Source organism: Protobothrops mucrosquamatus, unplaced genomic scaffold (assembly GCF_001527695.2).
Source record: "Protobothrops mucrosquamatus isolate PMUCROS unplaced genomic scaffold, P.Mucros_1.0 scaffold_13, whole genome shotgun sequence".
Lineage (NCBI taxonomy): Eukaryota > Metazoa > Chordata > Lepidosauria > Squamata > Viperidae > Protobothrops > Protobothrops mucrosquamatus.
The window spans coordinates 368176-385980 of record NW_015386089.1 but is presented as its reverse complement, the minus strand read 5'-3'; the positions used below and the strand labels follow the sequence as shown (position 1 = coordinate 385980).

Here is a 17805-nt window from a genome sequence, read left to right as displayed (position 1 = left end):
TGTAATGCTTTAACCTTTATTCGTGCTTTTTTGCCTAACCATATAAATTTATTAATCATTTTATTTAATTCATCAAAAAAATTTCCCCAATTTTATTGGAACTGTTTGAAAGAGGTATAATAATTTTGGTAATACATTCATTTTAATCGCCAAAATCCTTCCTAACAATGATAATTGTAGTTTCCCCCAAATCTCTAAGTCTTTTTGTATTTGTAGTATCAATTTTTTATAATTATCTTCTTTTATTGAGGAACATCTTATGGTGAGCCAAATTCCTAAAGTAAAAAAAAATGTTTCAATGCTTTAAGAGACATATTGCCTCAGACAAATAAGAAAAAAAGGTAAGATGAAGAATATACTGTATACACTAAGCTAGATTTTCCATCTATGCTTTATTTTAAAATACATACATCCATTTTTAGCTTTGTGCAAACTAATCTTTCTAAACTGCACCTATAACTTACAAAGCCATTAATAATTATAATTATCTTTTACATAGAGATTTAAAAACAGTTTAGAACAAACATGGAGATTTCCAAAACTACTCCAATAAATATAAGCTATACTTTATAGCTTATATTGTATCAGCAGAGATGATCATTATTGATCAAGGAGAATACTGCTCTTTTCCAGCTACCAGTTTTTGTTTTTTGCCCAGCAGCGACTGGTAATAACTTCGAGTGGCCTCAATTTCACTTTGTATTGAGGCAATTTCTGCAGCAAGGTGGATTGCTGAAACAGGACAAGATGAAAAAAGGGTTATCAATAGGCAAGTCTAAATAGTATTTATAAAAAGAGAAAATTTATTCTACTCTGTCCCTAAACTGGATTGCTTCCAGATATGATAGAATGCCCAACTTCCATGTTGCCAAGCTCTAACTGGGAATTCCAAGAGCCGGAATCTTCATTTATCCATGTGGCATTTTGGTTGGAAAAACTGTTTTATGAATGGTGAAGATCTCTAAAAAGCTCATCTGACTTTGGGCCAGTCACTCTCTCTCTTAGCCCTACCCACCACACAGGGTTGTTGTGAGGAAAACCAGAAGAAGGAGGAGCATTAGTTATGCTCACTACCTTGAGTTGTTTATAAAAATAATAGACAGGATATAAATTAAATAAATAATAAATATATAAATTACAGATCTGGAGCAATGCCCTTATTGCATGTAGGAAGTGCCACAATATACAATAGTAGGTTTGACCTGAATACCAGAAATTTAGACTGATTCCTCAGATGGTAACTACCATAATATGAAGAGAACTTGGCCACAGAACAACTCCCCCAATTGATGATCTGCTGCCCAAGTGGCAGCTTTCACATAAGAAAACAACGGCTGCATGATAGTATTTATTTCTTAGCTCTTTAGACAAGGAATCAGAAGGGGACAGAAGCGCAGATAGTGTTCATTGTGATTATCCCAGCTGCCATTTTCCTTACCTTCTCGGAAAGTCTTCTGAGCTTGTCGGAGGCTTTGAGGCACAAGGATGCCAAACCAGTTCAGAGGGTCTTGGTGGCCTAAGGTCTCTGCAGGCTGGGATGCTGTATTCTGGGGTTGGGCCGCATCCTCTGTTTTTCCTGGGCCTTTTCGTCGTCGTAGAACTAGAAGCAATCAAACAGTACCTTCAATCGAAGGAGACTGGCAAGCAGGGAAATGGATGTTGTTGAACTACAATTCCCAGGATGCCTATTGTAGGTTATTTTAGAAAGTGCAGTTGAACTGTTCTCATCTCTACCTTTGAAGAGTGATTGAGGCTGATTGCTGGTATTTTCAATAGCTACCTTGCATTTGAATGGTTGTATTGTAGTTCTCATATTATTGGGGACAAAGAATTTCTGATTTGTATTTCTATTATACAGAGCTTATTTTCCCAAATTGTTATATCTTTGGTTTTTATTATTAATATTGTAACCAATAGTAATTTTAAGAGGCATCTGGCAGGAAAAGATTCCAACACACCTTGGCAAAATGATTGCAGTTTCTTATCAATTTTGATCAAGGGGATTTGAAAATCTTGTGGGTTTTGTTCCTTTACCTTGTTCACTGGGGCCAATCTCTTCCACAAAAGCTGGGCTTTCATCCTTCCCTTTGAAAGAATCTTCTGCGATCACCTGAAACTGAGTCTGCCCATCTTCTGCCTTGCTAAATGGAACCAATAGAGAGTCATATGCAAGATTGAGCATTTAGCTTGAAACCAATTCACTTCCAAGGAATGGGCAATAGTGATAATCATTATTTGGGGCTCTGTGAGACAGAGATCATTTCAGTTTTCTCTCTCTCTTCCGCCATGGGTGTACATTACATTTGCCCCTATCAATGTTATTCCATAACAAAACTGTGATGTTGATCAGGTTATGAGGGAACTATTGGGTCAAGATTTTTCAAAGAATTTTCCACACCGAATGGAGATTTGAATCTAGCTTTCTCTAGTCCTCATCCCAAAAGCAAAGAAATAAAGCAATCTTCCAGTACTGATTTTATCAACAAAGCCATCCAAATGATCCATAGCAAAACTTCTCTTACTTGCCTAAAAGCTTAAGAGAACACAAAGCTCTCATAATTAAAGTATGATTGCATATAGCCAAGTAATACAGTCCCTACTTACAAAGGGAGTTGGATTAACCATTTGTGGAATTATTAGGGTGATCTGGAACAGCTATTATGGAATAGAGCAATCTTCCCCCATCTGATGCATCTAGCTATTTAATTCCTACCATTCCCCTGCTGAATAGCAATGGAAATATTTGAAATAATAGTTTAAATATTTGCAGGGAGGTTCCAATAAAAAGAACACAAAATAGATACCATCTGGTTTTAGAAAAATTAAAAAGGCAAGTGCAAAAGCACCTAGTTATTTTTTTTCTCCTTTCATTATACTGGTTAGCTACTTACTATTAGCCCCTGGATTAAGAACATTTGATTTACAGACACCTTGCACTTCTGAATGGGCTGGCTATTATTAAAAATGGTGGATGACATTCTCCTTCCTTGAGATGATGAACCATTGAAGCCATACAATGTTTTCATGAACTGTTGCAGCCTTGTGAATTTTTAATATTGGATAGTGAGATTGCCAGCATATAAATTTAATAATAAATAATATAGAGCCTGTTTTCAGCAGTTCATGAAAACATTGTGTGGTTTCAGTGGTTCATAGGCTTGAGGAAGGAAAACTCTGTTCAGCATTTGTACTAATAAGCAGTCTGTTCATAAGTCCAAGTTCTGACTTAGATAGAAATTTGAGATAAAGACAGACAGGTGACTGGAACTCATTCTTAACTTGAGGACTGCCTGTATACCTATTTTAACACAAATATCCATTTAATGGGTGGGTCAGTCAACAGGGAGAAGAAAGTAATGAAATTGGAAATCTTCAGAAATTAATACAAAAAGTTATAGATCATTCTAATACCATTGTTCTCTCAATGACAAGATCACACATCAGATTAAACATGGTTGACTGAGTTTATACAACACATTAAACCATAAACCATAATTCATTAAACACAATGATTGTGTCTGTACAACTAAACTAAAAGCAAGGCAACCAGATTTTGGTTTAGCACGATGTATCATTGCAGCTGCTGCCTTTATTCCCTACCATAGAATTTCCCTCCTTGCCAAAATCCAGCAATTTTCCCGCTCACCTAGTTTCTATCCGAACAAGTGGAGTCATCTGGTGTCCATATTGCAGAGTAGATACAGATTTGTTACCCATGGCATAGCGAGATTTGGAGAGTGAGAACCAACCCTGGAGAGGCAAAATCAAAAACACACCTTACAGCAATCTTTCTGATCAGATAACTCTCAATGTGAATAGTTACAACTGCCAGAATTCTTAGTCATCATGAAAAAAGAATGAATGATTCTGGATTTTCTGCCATTGAGAAGACAAAGGCAATCTTTATGACACAGTTCCCAAAAAGGAATCAACAGCTCTACCCAACTGGAGCAACAATTGGGGAAAGGGAAAATGACCCCATCATTTGGCAGCCTGCCTTTGGCCTTTACCCAGGTCTCATGTGCCATGTTCTCACCTGTTCAACCATGCTATTGAAAGCTTCTCTTTTGGTCTGGAGCATTTCCAGAGCATCAAAAAGGTGAAGGATAATACGGTCCAATTCCTCGCATATTTCAATTTGTCCAACGTCCCCTGCGGGAGCCATCTAAACAAAAAATTATGCAATTGATCCTACTCGACCTTGTGTCATACAAGTTTCAGGAGTTTCTGCTATAATAAACATCCATGTTGATGTAAATTATTACTTTATATATTTAATTTGCACATGGTCTTTCCATTAAATAGTGTTCAAAACCTCTTAAAAGCAAAAAATACAAATAAGATCACAAGTTAAGCAATTAAAGCCATTTCCAACTGCCATTTGCAATTGTATGAGATGCATGCAACTGGTGGAAGCAGATTCCCTGCCTGTGTCCCAACAACAATATTTTTTTCAAAATATTGTAAAGAAGATGGACAAACCCACTGAATGGGATATGCTCCTGTGGAGAAGGATCTCTGAAAACAAGGCAAAGTGAGGAATGCTGATGGAATGATTTTTTTAAAAGGATCCCACTATCTCTTCAGGCCCTCTACCCCATTTAGCAGGACCTTACAACTGTTTGTGCAATATTTAGAAAGCATTTAGGACCATAAAAGAAAGGAAAGGTGAGAAAAGCTTGTTTCTTTTCATCCAGATATACATATTTGGATCTGCGTCCATATTTGCAAATTACTCTATCAGCTAAAAACCTGTCTGAATCAATACAACTTGTGCTGATGGAAAGGCATAAAAGAAGACTCAAAATAAGCTTCCTTTGGCAAACAATCTTAGGAGCTATCACAGTCAATTATTGTGGTGACAATACCAGCCAAAAGCTCACTGGACTCAGGAAGATTTACTTCTGAACAGACATATCCAGGATTGCTCTGCTTCATCAGGCTCAATACCACCACCCTCACCTTTTTCTTCCCTCTTAAAATATGTAAACTGCATATCCAATACTTTATTTTTCCAACCTTCCTCCAGAGTTCAAAGTGGTTACAGTATATGAGGATTTTAAAGAGTTCTGACCGATCCACGAGTTTCTTCTGCTTCGCTTCACCCGTCATTTCAAGGGGCAGATACTACACGAGGGTTTTACTGTGAAGCTAACGAGGGATCTGTGTTGATTTATTAGAGAACTGCAATGTTACTTACGACACCACAATAAAAGAATCCTGAGATGTCACAAGCCTCTCATTCTTTCTACCTGCATCTGTGATCGGCTAATCGAAAGAAAGAAAGAAGATACCTTCTTAAGCAAATATATATCAGAGTAACTTCGTAGCTTTTCCTCTACCGAAGACAGCTTGGCCGCCCAACCTCCCCTAAACTCTCTCCGCTTTTCTCAATTGACTTCCTGTACTGCTGCCTATGAAACATGACTCCACCTTCTCTTCTTCCACAGCCAATAAGATCAGAAACGTTAATCTTTGGCCAATCGGCTGTAACCGAGGTAGAGAAGCGACAATACAGCTTCGATTTTTTCCGGTTGTGAAGCTTTTCGTCTGTCTCTAGAATGGCGATTGTCAATCTCAGTAATTATGTGTGGGCTTCAACTCCCAGAGTTCTCCAACCAGCTCGCTTAAGTCCACATAAGTTGAAGTTGCTGAGGTGGAGAAACATTGTTCTAGGGCAGGGGTAGGCAACCTTGGCTCTTTTATGACTCGTGGACTTCAACTCCCAGAATTCCATGCAGGAATTCTAGGAGTTGAAGTCCACGAGTCATAAAAGAGCCAAGGTTGCCTATCCCTGTTCTAGACTAAGGCTTAAACAGAAACCATGTCTATTAAGGGAGGTGTTGTTTTTTGTGCAGGCTTATATGTACGCTGTGCCCTCTGATATTTCGGGCAAGGGTGGTGATGGGCTCTCTTTTGAATCGATAAAACTGACCAAAAGAGATCCCCCCCCCCCTCCCCAGAGGCCGGGAAATATATGGGTATCGGATCTGGGCTGAACAAATCCAGTGGATCAAAATATTTGCTGTGTGCTGTCTCGCAGTGGTAAGAATGCTGGCAACTCAGTTCCGGTTTCTCTCCAAGAAGCCCCCAAGAGCATTTTCATTTCTCCTTCAGATTAGAATCTATGGGGGCAGAAGAGTGGAAAAATATACGAAATATGAAATAGGATCCGCTAGCTAGATCTTTCTCCCGTATTTATGCTTTTTTGCCTACTGTTGGAAGGGAATCAATCTGGAGAGGGAAAGAAAGAAAGAAAGAAAGAAAGAAAGAAAGAAAGAAAGAAAGAAAGAAAGAAAGAAAGAAAGAAAGAAAGAAAGAAAGAAAGGCGGGGGGGAAAAGCCTAGACCCCACTATTTCAATATTCCATTAGAAAAAAAAATCTCAACAACGTTACCCGGTATTCAACAGCCTATAAAGCTATAAAGGCACTATGAAAGCTATAAAGCACTATGAAGCCGTATATAAGTCTAAGCGTTAGTGCTATTGCTCTTCGGAAGCATCATTAGAATTTGCATCCCATCATCTGCGCGCGCATTTTAGTGACGTCATCGTGGATGCGTCGGGCACGCGTTCTCATTACGTCACCTTCCCTTGTTCTGCCATGTTTGGTGTGGGCCTAAGAAGGCTTCCCTTTGGGTTTTCATTCTCATCTGTTATAGGCCGTTTCTCCTGACCAATGAGAACCGACATCAAGGGCGGAAGTGATTGAAAGAAAGTGAATCGTAACGTGGTCGAGACTGGGATGTTCTAGGGGAGATCATGGTAAGAACTCATTTTTGTGCATCGAGCAATATTTTCTTTTTGGAAGAATGAGCAGTAATTGGTTTTGTTTTCTCGTTAAGAGAGGGGAGACAGAATTTCAGTTTAGACTTTGTCCAACGATTCGAATCAATGAAACCTCGGGATAGTAGACATTATAGAATCTGACTAATTCGGAGCAAAGAGTATAGATTTTGTATACGCTGTTTAGAAGTTACCTGTATTTTAATCAGGCTTCTCGGCCTATTTCTTTTTAAGTACATTGAATTACAGTAGTTGGCAATGTTGGTTAGATTTGTTTTTGAAATTGCCCCATAATTCTTCAAATGTCTATTTAGCAATCCAACTAAATTTGATGGGATTTATTTCCAAGGAAGCAGTTGTAGGATTACAATCCTAATCTGTTTTAATTGTAGCCTGTCTAAATGCATGTAACTCAAAAGTGAAAATTTCAGGATTTTTAACAAATGTTTCAGGACAGATCCATTTTCTCCCATCACTAAGTATTTTGAAGTCAGAAGGGAAATGAAAAAAAAATGGTATTAATGAATCTAATTGATGCTTTTGTACTTTTTTAGTTGCGTCGGGAGGCTCGTCAGAGGCGGGAGTATCTTTACCGCAAAGCTCAAGAAGAAAAACTCCGGACTCTCCAAGAAAAGAAAGAAAAAATTAAAAAAGCTCTGAATGGTACATGTTAATGACTTGGAATTGCAATATATAGCAGCAGGATTGTATTTTGTGGGAATGTGAAGTTTGAGGGCCAGTTGGCCTTTAAGTAAGCCCCACTAAACTTAATAGATCCTATATCTAAGACAGCATATATAGTTTGCCATATAATTGAACCAATGTGCTTTTTTATTCACTTATTACAATTGTTCCCCATGTTTCCTTCCATTTACTCGAGATTTCTTCTCAAAAGGTATCTTCACAAATAATCTTGAGAGATAGACTAGGTGCACAATTATCCATGAATTAATAGCTTTATGGAGATTTGAAACTAAGTATCTTTAGTGCTTGTCTGATATTCTAATCAAACAAGGGCTGGGTTTTAAGAGGAACTATGTTGATTTATTAAGCCATGTTATATTTCAGCCATCCAATCTCACAGAATTGTTGAAAAGTAATTTTTGATTACAATCATTAGTGTAATGATTGTACTAGGATAAGGAAGACCCAGATTCAAGACCCGCTTCAGCCCTGGAGTTGACATTTCACCAGGCAGTTTCCCTTTAACAACTTCAAAAGATGTCGATTCTGGGCATAAAATTGGAGGAGAAATAAGATGTACAATTTGTTTTCTGGAAAAAACAGTATAATTCTAATACATAAATAAAATAGGTGGGAACAGCTGTTCTTGTAAACTTTTCAAAAGTCTGTTGAAAGAGCTAGGCCTTGCAGTTCTTACAGTACTTAACATTACTTACCTAAACCAAATAATGATGGGCATGCTAGCTGGTGAGTGGAGGAATCCTCTCACCCCAGCTTTTCTTCCTCGTAAGGATGGAATTAATTTTATACTTGTCTTATTTTTTTCTTTTCCATATTTGTTTTTTTAATGTTTAGTCTGGTTGAATTATTGTATTTTATATATTCTTTTATACTATACAATCACGGCTGTATTTGTTTTGTGATTTTTACTTTAAATGGTAAACCCTCTAGAATTGTTGGGAGTTGGGTGAATCAATAACACAATAATATGGATTTTTACAATTTTTTAAAAGTCATCTGTACTTTTCCCTTCCAGAGAACTGCCTGATTCCCACAGAACTTCGTAAAGAAGCCCTGGTCCTCCAGAAAGCACTTGAGTTTGATGACGGAGGGGCAGAAGGTGAGTGGGTCATTGGAGCCAAACCTCTAAGTTACCGTCCCTAATCTGCAGCCCTCTAAATAATTTCTGGGGAATATGTCTATCTCTGGGAAGGTTTGTAATTATAACATTGGCCTGGCAGGAGCCACAAGTCATGTGGATGATGAATATCGCTGGGCTGGAGTGGAGGTTCCCCGTATTATGGTTACCACCTCCCGTGACCCCAGCTCCCGCCTCAAGATGTTTGCCAAAGTAAGTAAATAGCAAATGCTTTGTCCTGCTTTAGATGGAGGCACAGGTTTAGAAAGCAGGTTGATGGGGCAGGCTTGGCTGAGTGGTTTAGTAAAAGTCTTACTTTGCTCATCGGAGAACCTGCAGTCTTTCTGGGAATATTTCATACCAAATCTGGCTACTGGCCTGTAAGAAGGGAAACTCATTGAACAGTTCAGCTCAGTCCTGGGCAGTTAGGAGATCAAAGCAAATGGTTTAACAGAGACTCTGTGCCAAGGGATCACCTAAGACCTCAGCTCAAGCTTTCCAGATTAAAAAAAATTCCTTTCAGTAGAGTGAATCTAACCCGTGTTATCATTAGACAAGGTGATATTGGTTGCTTCTGCTCAGAAATCTGATTGTAAATGGCTCCTTATAATTTCATGTGTTGTTCCCGTGTTCTGTTTAGGAAGTGAAGCTAGTTTTCCCTGGGGCCCAGCGAATGAACCGGGGAAGGCATGAGGTGGGTGCTTTGGTCCGTGCCTGCAAAGCCAATGGGGTCACCGACCTGCTGGTGGTGCATGAGCACAGAGGGGTGCCAGGTAAGTGTTTTGCAAGGAGTACAGACTAGATAATTGTGGTTTGCATCCTGTAGCTATGAGAGCATATCTGGCAGAGATTCAATAGTCATTTTATTTCATTTGCCCTGGACTTGAGGAGGGCAGTTTGATGGAATCATATAGAACAGGGGTGTCAAACTGCTGGCCCATGGGCCGGACGCATCATGTGGAAGCTGCACCCACCCCATTGCCGGCAATGGCAAAATGCCTGATACGTTGCACGACGTCATGTGACATCACGAGTTTGACATGTCTGATATGGAAGGTGCAGCTTTGCTCATTTGGAAATGGGCTGAAGTTGCTTGTTTGATGTCAAATTTATCGGCAATGGCCCTACTCTTCAGAAGCAATTTAATGCCTTCCAGATACTTTGTTATAGTCCAACAATCCTTTGCTAGCTTTCCTCAGGTTGATGAGAGCTGAAATCCAGTATGCTGCTTACTTGACTCGGTAAAAGTTAACATGTAGTGGTAAAGTATATAGGCTGTGCACCCACCTACTCCCAGGTTCAGTGGCCAGCATCTCCAGGTAGAGTTGGGAAGACTTCCATCTGAAGCTTTTGATAATGCTGACCTAGGTGGAGTAGCTGGTTATAAGCAGAATTGGTGGATAATGCATCATTCCCACACATCAGGCCGTGTCATAATATCTTTTTTTCAATGGGTTCATTTTCTTCCATTGATAGCAACTGGGCCTAACTAGTTTTCTCTTCTCCTTGTTCCCACTTCTTCATTACTTAGATGGACTCATAGTCAGCCACCTGCCTTTTGGCCCCACTGCCTATTTCACCCTTTGCAACGTGGTCATGCGCCATGATATCCCAGACATTGGCACTATGTCAGAAGCCAACCCCCACCTCATCTTCCACAATTTCACATCTCGTCTTGGACAGAGGGTAAGATGAAGTGGTAGATCAGAATGTTGTTTCCTCAGTGTTAGAGAACTGTTTAGATAGAGATTGAAAATCAAAATGGAGAAGGTAGCTCTCCAGGTGTGCAAAACAAAAGGGCTGCATCTGAGGGATGGCAGGGCAGGAAATCTTTTTTGACTCTGCAGTAAGATCTACTGGCAAATGTACGTGCCAAAGTCACTAAATATGATTGCTGTTTTCTTGGTTTACAGAATGTATCATAAAGCAGCTAAATACACTAGGTCTATTCAATAGACTAAGCCACAATTAAAAAACAACAACAGGGTTAAAGCTGCTAGATCTTTTATTGTCCTAGGCTAGCATGTTGTGAACTCAGCCCCTGAGAGCAGTGGAATCCACTCCTACAGAAATGAGTATGGGATTATTGCTTTAGCCTGGATCCATCAGTGTTTTTTATATGGTATTTTGGGCAAAGTAAAGATGTGAGTATTAGAGAAGTGGCATAACCACAGGAAGTTTTCTCACTTTTTTTATATACCAGAAATCATACAAATAACATTTTAGTTGAGTTGCTAAATATTATTCTAGCTGGGGATTATGGGAGGTCTATGATCAAACCCCTTCAAAGACTGTCATGTGAGTTAAGTCTGATTTATTGGCCTGATCTTGCAATTGTGTTCATTTACGTATTTCTTTAAATCTGATTCCATTAAGGGGAAACTTGACTTTCAGACTACAGGAACATTTGATGCTTCATTCACTATTGTTTCCAGCTTTCATCACGCATCATCCACTTTCTACCACCGAGCTTCTGGCATTTTCCCTTTTCCTTCACAGGCCACTAGCATTCTCAAGTACTTGTTTCCAGTACCTAAAGAAGAGAGCAAGCGGGTCATCACCTTTGCCAACCAAGACGACTACATCTCCTTCAGGTATGAGTTCCTAGTTTGGATTCTGAGTGAGGCTGAGGAGAAATGGTTGCGAGAGTGGAGCCAAAAAAACGCAAACTTCACTGGTGCTAGATTCACTCCTTGTTGATGCCAGTTGTGAGGTCTTATTCATGGACAGTACTCTAGGGGTTAGTACACACTTCTGCAATTTGGTCCCTTCTGAATAGTTGGATTATAATTGCTATACTTGTTGTGGATTGTGGTAAATGAAGTCCCAAGACATGTGAAGGGACTCAGGCCAAAGAAGGATGAGAGAACATTTTTCAAGCTGCTTTGGAAATAAGATGGATGGGCAGCCACAGAGAGCGTTTGGGGGCTTATTTGTGGATTTGCTTTAGTTCTGCACTTTACTGATTCTTTCAAAATGCAAACAGGGAAGCTGTAGCACTTCTCTTTAGCTAGCACTGTCTGCCACCAGTTTGTGCTTATCATTATTTAATGAGAAATAATTGCCACTGACTTCTAAATGAAATAGTTCATACAAGTTGCTTCTACAGAGTTTTCAGTCAGTCATCTAGTGGGCAACTTTATTACTTTATGTGTGTACCTGGCCACAATTTGTGTACCCAGTGGCGGGCAGGATAAACATTTGTAAATAAAAAAATAAAACTTTATTCCTGGCTTCTATTCCATTTGTGGTACGCTGCAGTTGTGTTCATGCAATGTGTAACACCAAAATATAGTTTATCTGAAGTTTAATGTAGAGTCAACTAAAGTCAATCAACAAGTTGCATTGTTAGCAATGGCCTCAAAGAAGATAGTGCCGTTAATTGTAGAGGGGATGAATTGAATGCAAATATGCATCCTGTAGCTGGCTCTGCCATGGGAAGAATGAAGAGAGGGCCTCAGATGTGGTTCCACTTGAAAAGGTAGACAACTATCAGTTTGATTTATATTTGGTCATCAAATATGAGGAGAAACATTTGCCAATATGGTTTGTGTGTGTGTGACTTTTGCTGCTTTGCTTGAAATGATGAAGTGTTTGCCCTTTGTCCATGTTTTAGCAGCTGGGATTTGGGTTGTACTCGTGCTTAATGGGGGAAGAAACTCAGGAGGAGGGGGGATCAAAGAGGCTGATAAAAAGCATAACAGAGCCTGACTGCTGGGGAAGAGGACTGCTCTTAATTCTTCCCAGTGCTTACTCTGTAATTTTCCAATATTATCTGGGGCAGGCACCATGTTTACAAGAAGACTGACCATCGGAATGTGGAGCTCTCTGAGGTTGGGCCAAGGTTTGAAATGAAACGTAAGTATCACCATCAAACTGTGAACTGTGAAATCGGAAACTTTGCCTCTATCACTGACTTGCCAGGCCAGTTTTAACTGAGTCACTGTTCTCTCAGCCTCTGCCACATTTTTATATATTTCTCTCCTGCCTTTATTATTTTTACAAATAATTCAAGGTGAGCTGGGCTGAGAGAAAATGACTGCTCAAGGTCACCCAGCTGGCTTTCATGGCTAAGGCGAGACTTGAATTCATGATCTCCTGCTTTCTAGCTTGGTGCCTTAACCGCTAGATCAAACTGGATTTATATGTATATATCTCTATCTCATATGGGGATTGGGAATCCAGTTACGTGGTTGGGAGAGAGAGATGTCCGAACATGGCAGCTGGTTGGCAAGTGGACTGAATCAATATGTGAAATATAAATCTGCAATGAACAGGAGAGGCAACTTCAACTTTGTAGCAATAGCACTTAGACTTATGCACCACTTCATAGTGCTTTACAGCCCTTTCTAAGCGATTTATAGAGTCAGCATATTGCCCTCAGCAATCTGGGTCCTCATTTTGCTGACCTCGGAAGGACGGATGGCTGAGTCAAGCTTTTGATACTGTATTTGATACTTGACACAGTAAGTATCAAAAGCATTGAAGAAGAAAAAGGAGAAGGAAGAGAGGAAGAAGAGGAAATTCTGGAATAATTTTCTATACGTTGGAGCAAGTCCTACTGGGAATTCTACGTATTGTTCAGCATCTCTTGGATGGGCAAAGCTAATACAGTATATTTATAATGTCACTACATTGCAGGCTTAAATGGAATGGCTTTTTCCAGGTAAAATCTCCAAGTCAATATTAGAAATATGAAGCTTTAAGTAAACACGTGTAGAAAGGAAATCCATCTTTTTCTCTGGCTTTCTTTGTCTCTGTCTTTTTGAAAAAAATGGCTGACTCCTCAATAAAGAAACATCCATCTCAAGTCCTACTAATTGCAACAAATAAAAATTAAAAAAATAGGACACAGTGTACTGTACACAGATAGCAGTATTTTTTAGAGCACACGGAGTCCTCAGTTATTTTCCCCACAATTGGGGTCAAGGGCTATAATCTGATTTCCCCTGCGGTTGACAACAATGTTTTTCAAAAGGCTCTCAAGTTCTAGCATGAGTCAATCTGTTTATTTCCTTCCTAACAAAAAGAGGCAATATTTCTGACAATTCTTGCTTTATTGTACTACAGATGACATAATGGAACAATTTTCTGCTGATGTTTACTGTAAGGCTGCTTCTTAAAACAAAGTAGCTTCCTTGTTCAAGAGCAGTGCCCTCTAGTTATGTTTGGTCAAGTAATTCATAGGCTATGGCCACAATGGCTGGAAGTGATGAGAATTATAGTTTACCATGTTTGATAGAGCACCACATTTGAGGATGCTGTACAAAAAATCTTTTGCTGCCATGCTTCTTGTAGATGTTCACTATGCACTTTAAAAACTGGACCAGTGTGTAGATTTGTCCATGACTCTTGTCCTTCTGAAAAAAAAATCCCTTCTGTGCATTTGCTTCAGGGAGGAGAAAAACTAACACAATTGTTCAGTATTTATGGATCACAAGGTTCTTCAAATGACTGCTATGTCTGTTGAACACTAGAATGGATTCAATCACCCTTTTCATAGTTCAGTACGATTCTCTTCCTGTCCCTATTCTGATCTAAAGACGTTGTGGTTAGGAGCACGTATAATGATGAAGAAGTTGCTGATTCAGATCTCAGCTGACACATGAAGAAGCTGACAGGCTTATTGTAAATCAGAATCTTGGCCTTTGTCCATCTGAATCATTGTGATATTGGGGGAGGGAGGTAACTACCATTCAATAATGGCTTCTGGTGACTGGGTTCACCTATTGCAGTAACTCTAATGTGGCTTCCTCAACTTTAGAACAATATGCTATGGCTTACTCCATGACTCATCCTTAAACATACTGTTGCCTAATGTAATCTGTGAGACTCAAATGCAGGGGATAATTATTGTGGTTTCAGGGTTTGCTTTCAGGACTATCTGGCTGGCTATTTGGAGGTTGTTGTCCTAGAAGAAGATCTGATGTGCACCAGCTAGGCCACTTAAGTGTGGCTTAAAGAATAATGGTAGTTTCAGTTCACATATATTGTAATTCCCTAACCTCTGGTTGTGTTACACTGGCTAGGGTCTCAACATACTAAGCCAAAATTTAACAAGCCCATTAACGTTTAACTGCATGTGTGAACTCAGCCACAGCAAAAAATGCTCTGAGTTTTAAGGATTCTTTCCATTGTTTGGATAGGGTTTATCTTTCCTTGTCCTCTGTCCTAAAAATTCATTTTCTGCAGACATTCAGAGGCTGCAGTTAAACTGGACTGAAAACAAAATTGTGGGGTTTATTCCCTGAAGCACAGAGCACAACAGCCAGATCAAACCTTTCTTCTCTTATTGCAGTATATATGATCAAACTGGGAACCTTGGAGCAAGAGAACACCGCTGATGTGGAATGGCGCTGGCACCCCTACACCCACACAGCCAAGAAGCGGAAATTCCTCAGTGTTGAGTAGCAGTGCCTCAAAACTGCCACTTTCTCATCAAAGAAGCAGACTGTTGGACCTTACCTGAGCTGGATTCTTCAAGCTTGCTCCCATAAATATAAAATTTTTCTTTCTGCCTGTTCTAGGAATGACCATCTCTTTGGCTCACGTCAGAATTTGGTTCCCACCCATTCCAGGACTTCCCCATTCTGACATGGAACTTGTGATGTTTGTCCAGCAGAAAGGGGGCTCTTGCACTTCCCTGTTCTGTGTTCCTGGTTCACTTGTGTATTTAATTTAGCAGAAACATACTGGGTAACATTGGCGCTGGCTGTCCAGTTCTAAAAATGTCTATGGGGAATTGATATTGAAAGCTACATTAGCAGCAAAGAAGACAGTCAAACAGCAGTTGTTAAGACTCATGACGATGGAGGACATGTTCACTGTAATTTACTATAGCATTTTATGACTCTTATCCTTTCTCGGCCCTCCAATTGGTTTTTATTACTTCATGCCTACAATTTTTCTACAACAACCTCTTTCCTCTTTTGTTGTCTATTGTAGTAATGTTACCTAGACATATAAATAGGACTAACAAAGAGATAGCAAAATGGGATAGGAAACTTTCCTCACCTGCTCTATTATTTTTGCTTTGCCAGATGTGTCTGTTGAATTCACCCCAAATGTCTGGATTGTAATTCACTAAACTAGTCAGCTAACTAATCCACACGCAGCATGATCACTTAACATTACAAGGTTATCAGAGTTGCATTAGAAACTCTGTTGAAGAGGAATATGTGGGACAAAGAATTAGAGATTCCTTTCAAAATAGTGTAGTTATCTCTTCATATGGTCATGCAGAATACGTTTCTTCTGAAGACTGAATTAGCAAAATCCATTCTGATACAATTATTTGGAAGTGCGTAATTGTATGAGAGATACCCTTTCTTCAACACCAAACTTTTATAACTTATATACAATAATCCTCCCTTAGGTCTGGTTTCTTTTTTCTGTGCTTTCCATTAGAAAGTGAGACCATCCAAGTGTTGGCCCCATGTTAGGCTCACACCCTATGTAAGTTAAAACCATCAAACAACATAAATGCTCAAATACAATAAGTAGCATCCAATAAGGCTTATCCTTACTTCAGTGGCTGTAACTTAAGGAGAACATTACATTAATAGCCATATATTTTGTTTAATTGGCTAACTGTTCTGGATTTTCTTGGCATGATTATACCCAGTATTGGGTCTAAATAATTATTGCTGAAAATCTCCAAGCCAGCCACACTCTTGGCTCCCATAAGTAAACAAGATCTGGTTAAGAAAAGTTAATGTCAAAGTAAGTTCTTCTAACTGGAGGATTCGGTCTTCGTAGAAATGTCCTGAGCTTTAATGCTCATAGTAACTGTCCTCTTTGTGGTCAGAAAAACTTGCTGTTTTTTGCGTAGTTGCTCCTTATGAAGGAGGTGAGCATGTAGTATTTAGTGCTCCTCTTTTGTAGAAGCAGCAGCTTTCCTTCCTTCCTGCTGTAAAGAGTGTCCTCGGAAGTGCAGCCTATACTCTGCTCCACTCAGCAGGAGGATCTCTTGGTCCTTTCGGCTTCCCGATCCGGATGTTAAATCCTATGAGAGAACAGGAAAAGTGCTACATATCATACTGAGAGCTTTGGTCATTTTTTAAAATAATGATTTTGCCCATCTGAACTTTTTCCTTACATATCTCAGCCTAAGGTACACTGTGCATGCCATTTGATTTTAATTCTCATTTTATCAGTATGTTGTGGAAAATAAAAGACGCAAGACCTGTGCAGTACACGGAGGGCCATTCGTATAGCATTTGTCAGCATCTCATTAAGGCAGCTGTCTCTTTCCTACAATTGCAAGCCAGCAATGCAGGAAAAGAGGCAACTTTTGAAAAGGGTTACTGAAAGTGCTATGTGAATGAATGCACCAAAACCTCTTTTCCCCTTTAAATCCAAAGCAGTGAACAGCCCGAGTAGATGCTGACAGAAGTCTTTGCCCTCTTTCAAATTTTCTGAATAATTGCATCTCTTTGTTATTGAATGTCAGAGCTTCACGTTAGTACTATTGACATATATGAGTGAACTAACACTAGTTTGGTGTTTTATTTCATCATAAACAAAGTCACCCAACCTGCAATGTGCCACTGTGAAAAAACTGACAAATTCAGTAACTAGTTGCACCACTTTTAGCTACAATGACTGCAACGAAATACTTCCTGTAATTGGTAAACTGTTCTCTGGCATCACTGTACTGGAAGTTTGGGGTATTCTAGGGTGAACTAGTTCAGCTAAGTAACAGGTTTTTAGCATAAACTACTTGATTCAGGTCATGCCGTAACATTTCCATGGGGATTAGGTCCTCTGTAGAATTCTTTGATACAGTGTAGCAGTGATAGAAGTGTTAAGGTCCTGAGAAAACGAAGTATTCCCAAACCACCCTACTGCCAATTCCCTGCTTGACAATTGGTATGATATTCTTATTGCGTGATGTGTTTTGTTTCTGCCAGTTGCAGTCTGAAAAGTTGTGCCATGGGCTCATTTTGCCTAGATTTTACAGGGGTAGGCAACCTTGGCTCTTTTATGACTCGTGGACTTCAACTCCCAGAATTCCTGAGCCAACATGGCCTAGAACATTCCACCAGAAATCTGGAGGATCAAACAAGTGACTTTGGGGCAAACTTGAGACAAGTATCAATGTTTTTATTAGTGAGCAATGATTTCCTCCTCACTACTTTCTCATAAAACTCATTTTTATCCAGTGCTTTTCTGGTGGTAGAGTTATGAACTTTAAT

At 39.4% G+C, this 17805-nt stretch overlaps 3 protein-coding genes across 3 annotated transcripts in view; 1 reads left to right on the top strand and 2 right to left on the bottom strand.

The window, feature by feature from the left end:
* Window positions 1-287: 287 nt before the first annotated feature.
* CCDC115 (coiled-coil domain containing 115) lies at window positions 288-5402 on the bottom strand. Its single transcript, XM_015824785.1, has 6 exons — window positions 5295-5402; window positions 4037-4165; window positions 3647-3750; window positions 2035-2141; window positions 1439-1600; window positions 288-732 (listed from the first exon to the last, which is right to left on the bottom strand). The coding sequence occupies exons 2-6, from the start codon at window positions 4163-4165 to the stop codon at window positions 608-610; spliced, it is 627 nt and encodes a 208-aa protein (XP_015680271.1). The 5' UTR covers window positions 5295-5402; the 3' UTR covers window positions 288-607.
* A 1302-nt stretch (window positions 5403-6704) lies between these two features.
* On the top strand, window positions 6705-15609 carry IMP4 (IMP U3 small nucleolar ribonucleoprotein 4). The gene is made up of 9 exons (XM_015824673.1): window positions 6705-6765; window positions 7341-7449; window positions 8507-8590; window positions 8712-8821; window positions 9249-9381; window positions 10140-10294; window positions 11108-11202; window positions 12393-12466; window positions 14907-15609. Exons 1-9 carry the CDS (start codon window positions 6763-6765, stop codon window positions 15017-15019), a joined length of 876 nt encoding a protein of 291 aa, XP_015680159.1. The 5' UTR covers window positions 6705-6762; the 3' UTR covers window positions 15020-15609.
* PTPN18 (protein tyrosine phosphatase non-receptor type 18) overlaps window positions 15424-17805 on the bottom strand; it is a 38797-nt gene continuing 36415 nt past the window's right edge. The window contains exon 18 of the mRNA XM_015824565.2: window positions 15424-16613. Coding sequence (XP_015680051.2) covers window positions 16546-16613 — 68 coding nt within the window. The 3' untranslated portion in view covers window positions 15424-16545. The remainder of the gene's footprint in view (window positions 16614-17805) is intronic.

Bases quoted from the DNA above. Each gene is read 5' to 3' on its own strand.
- CCDC115 (XM_015824785.1), bottom strand. From the start codon at position 4,165: ATGGCTCCCGCAGGGGACGTTGGACAAATTGAAATATGCGAGGAATTG. The intron at 2,142-3,646 runs GTGAGCGGGAAA...GGTTCCATTTAG, and splicing joins CTTGTTCGGATAGAAACTAG to CAAGGCAGAAGATGGGCAGA. The intron at 1,601-2,034 runs GTAAAGGAACAA...GATTGCTTCTAG, and splicing joins GATTGGCCCCAGTGAACAAG to TTCTACGACGACGAAAAGGC.
- IMP4 (XM_015824673.1), top strand. The intron at 8,822-9,248 runs GTAAGTAAATAG...TGTTCTGTTTAG, and splicing joins GCCTCAAGATGTTTGCCAAA to GAAGTGAAGCTAGTTTTCCC. The intron at 10,295-11,107 runs GTAAGATGAAGT...TTTCCTTCACAG, and splicing joins CATCTCGTCTTGGACAGAGG to GCCACTAGCATTCTCAAGTA.